At 39.6% G+C, this 9545-nt stretch overlaps 1 protein-coding gene across 1 annotated transcript in view; it reads left to right on the top strand.

Annotated features, from left to right (window-relative positions):
* ULK2 (unc-51 like autophagy activating kinase 2) overlaps positions 1-9545 on the top strand; it is a 75401-nt gene that overhangs the window by 29624 nt on the left and 36232 nt on the right. The window contains exons 8-9 of the mRNA XM_011958300.1: positions 619-790; positions 6785-6845. Coding sequence (XP_011813690.1) covers positions 619-790; positions 6785-6845 — 233 coding nt within the window. The remainder of the gene's footprint in view (positions 1-618; positions 791-6784; positions 6846-9545) is intronic.

The raw sequence follows: 9545 nt of genomic DNA, 5'->3' as shown, positions 1-9545 counted from the left end.
AAAAAAAAAAAAAAAAAAAAAATTCACTTTCTCAAAAACTTCAGGAGAGGGAGGGAAGTACGTGTGGATAAGTGGTATGATATATTTTTAAGTACCATTTTTGGAAGACATTTTAGAAGTCTTTATGCAAACACTTTTGAAAGAAAGGTTTTCTAAAGGAAAGCTCTTCCAGAGAGATTTTTTGAAACCTTAGATGGAATTGGACTTTATGCCCACTTTTGTGGGGGAAAAAAAAAATTCCTTAGTCTAGGCAGGGCATGGTGGCTCATGCCTGTAATCCCAGCACTTTGGAAGGCTGAGGCAGGTAGATCACGAGGTCAGGAGATCAAGACCATCCTGGCTAACATGGTGAAACCCCGTCTTTACTAAAAAATAGAAAAAATTAGTCGGGCGTGTTGGTGGGTCCCTGTAGTCCCAGCTACTTGGGAGACTGAGGCAGGAGAATGGCGTGAACCTGGGAGGCGGAGCTTGCAGTGAGCCAAGTTGATGCCACTGGACTCCAGCCTGGGCGACAGAGCGAGACTCAATCACACACAAAAAAAATTTCCTTAATCTAGTCACTATTCTGACTTGTATTTGATTATTAGGCCAGTTTTAATTTTATGTTGTTAATTTTAGTCCCTTCCAGATATGCAGCATATTCAGGAAGAAAACTTATCTTCCCCACCATTGGGTCCTCCCAACTATCTACAAGTTTCCAAAGATTCTGCCAGTACTAGTAGCAAGAATTCTTCTTGTGACACGGATGACTTTGTTTTGGTGCCATACAACATCTCGTCAGACCACTCATGTGAGAATCTTTTCTACTTGTACACATTATATTATTTAATCTACTAAACTAGCATCTTTTTTTAACCCGTATATTACACTTTCTTGCATAGGGCACCTTTTCAAATGAGCATTTTATTTAGTTGTTTAAATTCTCAGAATTATATTCCTACCTTTCTAAAATTTGCTCAATCATCATCTTCTATTAAACAGTAAGTTTGGATTCTGAAGGTACATGAAAACTTTATAGGAAATGATCTCGGCCGGGCGCGGTGGCTCAAGCCTGTAATCCCAGCACTTTGGGAGGCCGAGACGGGCGGATCACGAGGTCAGGAGATCGAGACCATCCTGGCTAACATGGTGAAACCCCGTCTCTACTAAAAACTACAAAAAACTAGCCGGGCGAGGTGGCGGCGCCTGTAGTCCCAGCTACCCGGGAGGCTGAGGCAGGAGAATGGCGTGAACCCGGGAGGCGGAGCTTGCAGTGAGCTGAGATCCGGCCACAGCACTCCAGCCTGGGTGACAGAGCGAGACTCCGTCTCAAAAAAAAAAAAAAAGGAAATGATCTCAACTTCTGTTTGTATCCAAACAGAAACAGAGAAACCAGTGAATGAGTGAATGAGTACTTATTTAGTAGATGCTCATTCTAGGCACTGTGCTAGTTGTTGTGAAGACCTTAATCCCTAGACTGAATGTAATTAAGTATTAGCTGGCTGCTGAAGGGAAAACATGGATCACATCACAGCAGCAGTGCTGTGGCAGTTTATAACCAGCATTATGAGAACTGAGAGTCACCTTTAAAAGTCATCTAGTACAGTGGTTTTATTTCTTTACCAAAGGTAATTAAAACTTTTAAAATCATGAAACATTTTAAACAAAATAATAGAGCATATACTCAAAGTACCCACTAGGCTGTGTTACTTTTATATAGGTCAGTATTTTGCCATATTTGTCTTAGATGTCTTTTTAAAATATTTAAAATGCTGTAAAAGTGGCTCATGCCTGTAATCCCACCACTTTGGGAGGCTGAGGTGGTCGGATCATGAGGTCAGGAGTTTGAGACCAGCCTGACCAACATGGTGAAACCCCATCTCTACTAAAAATACAAAAATTAGCCAGGCATGGTGGCACGCACCTGTAATCCCAGCTACTTAGGAGACTGAGGCTGGAGAATTGCTTGAACCTCCTCCAGGAGTACTGGGGTCCCCGGCAGGCCGAGGTTACAGGCCGAGATTGTGCCATTACACTCCAGCCTGGGTGACAGAGAGCGACTCCGTCTCAAAAAACAAACAAAAACAAAACAAAAAAATGCTATAAGTATAGCTAAAGTGCCTTTTCTCTTTCTGCTCTTGCCAGGGGTATATTCTTCCTGTAGATTTTGTATTTCTACATGTAATTGTATCCATACTTAAGATTTTTGTGTTTTTACAGTTAGAGGTTGAGCCTGCCAAATTAGAAAATCTGACATGCCCCCAAATCTGAAACTTTTACAGTGCCAGCATGATGCTCAATGGAAATGCTCACTGAAGCATTTCAGATTTTAGATTTTTTGCATTTTGTAAATATTCTGAATTCGAAATTCATTCTAATATATGAATTGTATAATATAACTAAAACACAGTTTATCCATTTCCCTACTGATTTATAGTTGGGTTATTTCTACCTTTTCACTATCCAAAATGTAATGAGCCAGGCATTGTGGTTCACAACCTGTAATCCCAGTAGTTTAGGAGGCTGAGGAGGAAGGATTGCTTGAACCCAGGAATTTGAAGCCAGTCTGAGCAACATAGTGAGATTTTTTTCTCTACAGAAATAAAAATGTTAGCCAGGCGCGGTGGTGCACACCTGTAGTCAGAGCTTCTCTGGGGGCTGAAGTGGGAGGATATCGCATGAACCCCCAATTTCAAGACCAGCCAGGCATCATGGCGAGACCCCACCTTTACCAAAAATAGAAAGCTGCGTGTGGTGGTGCATGCCTGTAGTCTCAGCTTGGGAGTTTGAGGCTGCAGTGAGCCATGATTGTGCCACTGCACTCCAGCCTGGGCAACAGAGCAAGACGCCGTCTCAAAAAATACATATGTATTATAACAGACATTCTTGTGTACATGTCCCAGAACTACTTCTAACTGAAAACTTAGATATCTACAACTTTGTAATATGTTGGTACAAACAACTTGTACTAATTTTTTCATGCAGCCCTAGTGTTATTATGGTGTTCTATATTTCCTTCTAAAGATTTTTTTTAACATATAATTTTACCTGTAATTCATTTTTGTAGATGGAGCAAGGTAAAGATTGGTCAGTTGTCCTATTTATTAAATATTTGTCTTTTCTCCACTGATATGCAGTGTCAACGTTTGTCATGCCACATTTGTCATGTCAGCTTGAAGTACAGGATGGGGTTTCTTTTTTTGTCTATATTATAATAATTTTTAAATTTGTGTGTGTCAGTATGTGTGTGTGGTCAGGGAGGGAAGGAGGGGCAGAGAGCAGAGAGCATTTCAGTGTTCTTCAGAATCACTCTGGCTATTCTTGGCCCTTTCCCCCCACATATAGTTTAATTTCGGCTCGATAATTTTATGAAAACCATTTTGGCATTTTGATGGGAATTGCATTGACTGTATAGTATGACATATTCAAGGACAGGTAGGTTCTTTACAATATTAAGTCATCTAATTAGGAATGTGTATTTCTCCACTTATTTAGGTTTCTTTAATGTGTTTTGATACATTTTTATACTTTTCTATATAAAGAGCATTCACATCTTTTGTTTTATTCTAGTTGTCTTTTTTCTTGTGTGTGCTGGTGTAAATGTTTCAGAACTGCTCCTGTCAAGATCTTCCTGCTGCCAAATCCTAGGGGTCAGTTCTCATTCCTCATTATCCTGATGTATACACACTTGTTACAGTTGATCTCGCTCTTCTTTTTAATGATTAAAAATGTGCTATTGTGAAACGTATCATACATACAAGATGTTTAAAACAGCTATACAGTTTAAAAGTAATGTATAACAGATACCTGAGTGCCCAGCTGATTTTTATCTTTTTTTGGTCTGATTTTCCATCTTTTTGTCTTATTGTTCTAATTTAATTTCATTAATGTTTCTTCTTACCCTTTTAGGGAGTTTTTCTTTTATGCCCTCATGTTTTAAATTTTCAGAAGTTTTTTCTCCAAGTATTGTTCTTGTTTCAACATGCAGTATATTGTTGTATGCTTCTTGAGAATGGAAAATTTGAAAGTTGTTTGAGAGCTCTGTACATGAGAACGTCTCATTGACAGCAAGCCTCTTTGATGAATGATATGGCGGGGGCAATTCTTGGGACTATTTCCCTTTTGGAGGGCTACTCAGATCCCCCAAAAGACTCATCCAATGTTTTGCCTAAAGAGAACCTATCTGGATTCACAAAATGGGGGAAGAAGTATGGAGTTCTCAATAGTCAGTGTAAAATTTCATTTAATAACTCTTTTCCATTAATCTTTTGTCAGTGTAGTACCCTTGCCTTTAATTTTTCCTGCTGTTCTGCAGTCCAGAGACCCTCTGTTTTACTCTGTCCCAAGTGTGAATGTACAGTGGGAGATGGGCATTGCCTACCTGCATAAGGTTGGGGAAAGGATATAAAATTCTAACTGCTTCTTCTAAAAAGAATTCTGTATAAAAAAAAAATGTTGTATTATGTATAAGCTATGCAACGTGATATTATGAGATATACAAATGGCTTACAATTTTTTGACTTTATGTGAATAGGAAAATGATTTACATTCAGTAGAAACCATCCCTCAAATTTTGAATTTTGATATTTTTCTGTATTAGCAATATGCGGTACAGAACTCTCTTGTGATGCTGGGTGGAAGCAGTGAGCTGCAGCTCCTAGTCAGCCCGCGATCACCAGAGTAAACAGCTGATGCTGGAGATACTCAACACTTTATAAAACAGGCTTTGTGTGCCCAATTGTAGGCCAGTGTAAGTATTCTGAGTGTGTTTAAGGTAGCTGGGCTTAGCCATGATGTTAGGTAGGTTAGGTGTATTAAATGCGTTTTGACTCAGGACAATTTCAACCTACAATGGGTTTATTCAAAAGTGACACCATCTTAGGTTGAGGGGCATGTGTCTATAGTAAAATGGTTACTACGGTGAAATAAATTAATGTATTCATCAACTCACATAGTTACCCATGCCTGCTCCATGAGCAGCTGTAATCTATTCACTTACCAAAAATCCTGAATACGATACACTATGATGAACTGTATTCTGACTGCTTCTAAACAGACTTTCAGTCAATCCTGCTTTTAGTCCTACCTTCAGTGCCACTCTGAAAGGTATCTGGTACTGCTGATTACTCAGCATTTTGGAGTTCTGTGATGTAAATTGGTTTACTTCTGGGCTTTCCAGCTGTCTAAGGTTCTATCTTCTTGGGTCAACTAAGTCAAATACTACTTGTCCATCAACTTTATACCTTCCAAATCTTGGTGGCTGTGGACTTTTCTGTTTTTTTTTGTCCTTGTGAGTTTAGGCTCTTCTCTTTTCTGTCCTTCCCGTTGCCTCTATAGTTTCAGAATTACAATATGGTATCAAAACTCTATGAATATTACTTAAAATATGATTATTTACTGGTCCTGACTTAAAATTTTTTGTAAATGTGGTCATTGAAAGCCATTTAAGATCTTTTTGTGAATCTTTTTCGTCCTTAGGATAATCCCGTTGGGTATATGCAATCAAATTATTGAGTATCAAAGTTACTTGAGGCCGGGTTCAGTGGCTCATGTCTGTAATCTCAGCACTTTGAGAGGCCGAGGTGGGCAGATCACTTGAGGTCAGGAGTTCGAGACCAGCCCAGCCAACATGGGGAAACCCCGTCTCTACTAAAAATACGAAAATTAGCTGGGTGTGGTGGCACACACCTGTAATCCCAGCTACTTAGGAGACAGGCAGGAGAATTGCTTGAACCTTGGAGGCAGAGGTTGCAGTGAGCCAAGATCATGCTCCTCTCTGTCTCAAAAATACATAAATTAAAAAAAAAAAGTTACTTGAAATAATTTCCCTCTCATGATTAAGCTATCAGGTTTGCTACATGATTAGATTCTTTTACTTTTGATTTTTAGGGATTTTATTTTCTTTTGATTTAATTTCGTTTGAAAATTATGTATGGTTTCAAACTAAAAGCTATGAAAGAAAATACACTTAGTGAAGTCTAGCTTCTATCCCTGCCTCCTCTCCCTGTTTTCTGAATTCTCCTATAGGCAAGTATTCATTGTCTTTAAATAAAAATGGACTTCCCCTTTGCCCTGCTACTCTTTGTCCCCTTACCCTGATTTATTTTCCTTTATAATGCTTATTGCTACCTGACATTATTGTTTTTTTTTTGAGAATGGGGTCTTGCTGTGTTGCTCAGGCAGGTCTCAAACTCCTGGGCTCAAGCTATTCTCCCGCCTCTGCCTCTCTAAATGATGGGATTCCAGGCGTGAGCTACCACATCTGGCCTTCCATGACATGTTGTTCAACAACCCATGCAAGACCTGAGAGAGTGTTATGCAGGAGGATGGGGTAATCCGACATTTTATTGAACTAGACTTTGTTTTATGGTCAGTTCTTCTATTTTGTTATATACATGTTCTTTGCAAAATTTTGCAATAAACTTATATGCAAAATGGTATTAAGGGCACAACTCTCAGAACCTTTGTCATTGACACAGAAAATGGAGCCTGATAAAAACAGTAGCACAGTTTTTGCATGTTTAATGGTGAAGAAATATGTAAACACTGCAATAAATATGGCATTTTATTTTGAAGAAGACCTCAAATTTGCTTATAGAAGTGGGCATCCAAAGAGTTGCAGCCTATGTCTTCAGCTAGGTGTAGTTTTCTGAGGTTATCTATTATTTCTTATAGATGAAATCATAACATAAGCCAATGGTAATTTTGCATTGTGCATGAAATCCTCATAATCATGTTGGAACAAATTTGTGTTTTTTTAAGCAGATGGTATAACAGGAACTGATTGTACTTTTTTCTCCTTTAGATGATATGCCAGTGGGGACTGTTGGCAGGCGTGCTTCAAATGAGTTCTTGGTGTGTGGAGGGTATGTATATTTACATTATCTTATTAAAATATTTTTTATATTTTATTTTTGTAAGGTTATAGAACTTAGTGTTCTTGATTTAAGGTTTATTTTGTTTTATAGTCCATTATTTCTTCTTTTTTTTTGGAGACGGAGTCTGGCTCTGTCGCCCAGACTGGAAAGCAGTGGTGCGATCTCGGCTCACTGCAAGCCCCGCCTCCGGGTTCACGCTATTCTCCTGCCTCAGCCTCCTGAGTAGCTGGGACTGTAGGCAGCCTGCCACCACGCCCAGCTAATTTTTTGTATTTTTAATAGAGACAGGGTTTCACTGTGTTAGCCAGGATGGTCTCGATCTCCTGACCTCATGATCCACCCGCCTCAGCCTCCCAAAGTGTTGGGATTACAGGTGTGAGCCACCGCACCCAGCCTCATTATTTCTTTTCTTGAAATTTTATTTAGTTATTTTTTTCTTTGAGATGGAGTCTTGCTCTGTGGCCCAGGCTGGAGTGCATTGGTGGGATATTGGCTCACTACAACCTCCACCTCCTGGGTTCAAGCGATTCTCCTTCAGCCTCCTGAGTAGCTGGGATTATAGGCATGTGCCACCATGCCCTGCTAATTTTTTTTTTTTTTTTTTTTTGAGACGGAGTCTCGTCCTGTCATCCAGGCTGGAGTGCAGTGGCGGGATCTCGGCTCACTGAAACCTCTACCTCCCGGGTTAAAGTTATTCTTCTGCTTCAGCCTCCTGAGTAGATGGAATTTCAGGTATGCACCACCATGCCCGGCTAATTTTTCGTATCTTTAGTAGAGATGGGGTTTCACCATGTTGGCCAGGCTAGTCTGGAACTCCTGACCTCAGGTAATCCGCCCGCCTCCGCCTCCCAAAGTGCTGGGATTACAGGTGTGAACCACTGTGCCCGGCCTGAAATTTTAATTGTGATAAAAAACACATAAAATGTACTATTTCAGCCATTTTAACGTTTATAGTTCATTAGTGTTAAATATGTTCATATTGTTATGCAACCAATTTCTAGGACTTCTTCGTTTTGCAAATCTGAAACTCTATACTCATTAAACATTATCTCCCCACTTCCCCTTCCCCTCAAGTCCCTGATAATAACCACATTCTGCTCTCTGTTTCTATGAATTTGACTACTTTAGATACCTCATGTAAGTGAAACCATATAGCATTTGTCTTTTTTGTGACTTGGCTTATTTCACTTAGCATAATGACTGTAAGGTTCATCCATGTTGTGGCATGTGACAGGCCTCTTCCCTTTTTATAGCCAAATTATATTCCATGGTGTGTATATGTTGCGTTTTGTCTCTCCATTCATCCATTGATGAACATTTGGGTTGCTTCAACCTCTTTGCTATTGTGCATGCTGTTACGAACATGAGTGTGTAAATATCTCCTTAAGATCCTGCTTTCAGTACCTTTGGATATGTACCGAGAAGTGAGATTGCTGGCTCATATGGTAATTTTGTGTTTAATTTTTTAAGGAATTGGCTAAATTTTCCATAGCAGTTGTGCCATTTTACAATCCCACCAACAGTGCACAGGGGTTCCCGTTTCTCCACATTCTCACCAGCATTTGTTATTTTCTATTTTTTTGATAGTAGCCATCCTAATTAATGAGTGTGAGGTGATACCTCATTGTGATTTTGATTTACACTTCTCTAATGATTAGTGATGTTGAGCATCTTTTCTTATACTTCTTAGCCATTTGTATGTCATCTTTGGAGAAATGTCCAGTCAAGATCTTTGCCCATTTTTAAACTGAGTTATTTGGGTTTTTGTTGTTGGGTTTTAAGAGTTCTCTCTATATTTTGGATGTTAGCCTCTTGTCAGGTATGATTTGCATTTATTCCCATTCTGTTGGTTGTCTTTTGACTCTTTGTGTCCTTTGATACATGAAAGTTTTTTAAGTTTGAGGAGGTCATATTTCTCTATTTTTTGTTTTGTTGCCTGTGCTTTTGGCATCATATTCAAGAAATCATTGCCTACTCTTAATGTCATTAAGTTTTTCCTCTATGTTTTCTTCTAGGAGCTTTATAGTTTTGGGTATAATGTTCAGGCCTTTAATCCCCTTTGAGTTAATTTTTGTATATGGTGTATGATAAGATTCCAGCTTTACTCTTTTGCATGTGGATATCCAGTTTTCCCAGCACTATTTGCTGAAGAGACTGTCCCTGTCCCATTGTGTGGTCTTAGCATTCTTGTCTGAGATCATTTCATTTCACTGTATATGCAAGAGTATCTTTTTTTTTTCTTTTTTTTTTGAGATGGAGTTTCACTCTTGTTTGCTCAGGCTGGAGTGCAGTGGTGCAATTTCAGCTCACTGCAGCCTCCGCCTCCCAGGTTCAAGCAAGTCTCCTGCGTCAGCCTCCAGGGTAGCTAGGATTACAGGTGCCCGCCACCACGCCTGGCTAATTTTTTGTATTTTTAGTAGAGACGGCATTTCGCCATGTTGGTCAGGCCTGTCTCGAACTCCTGACCTCGTGATCCACCTGCCTCGGCCTCCCAAACTTTAAACAATTTGATGTACTCTAAGGCACCCCTTGAGTAGCACCCCTTGAGTAGCACCCAAGTAGTACCTTGGGGTCCCTCAGTGCACAGTTTGGGAACCATGGGGATAAGAAAATCTTGTACAAACTTGTTTCTTTCCTTTCTTTGAGGATATGGGAATTCAAATACGGGAATTGTATATTGCCAGATTT

The sequence above is a fragment of the Colobus angolensis genome, unplaced genomic scaffold, assembly GCF_000951035.1.
Source record: "Colobus angolensis palliatus isolate OR3802 unplaced genomic scaffold, Cang.pa_1.0 Scaffold466, whole genome shotgun sequence".
Classification (NCBI taxonomy): Eukaryota; Metazoa; Chordata; class Mammalia; order Primates; family Cercopithecidae; genus Colobus; species Colobus angolensis.
The sequence above is the reverse complement of the archived record's forward strand: the minus strand, read 5'-3'. Positions and strand labels throughout refer to the sequence as shown.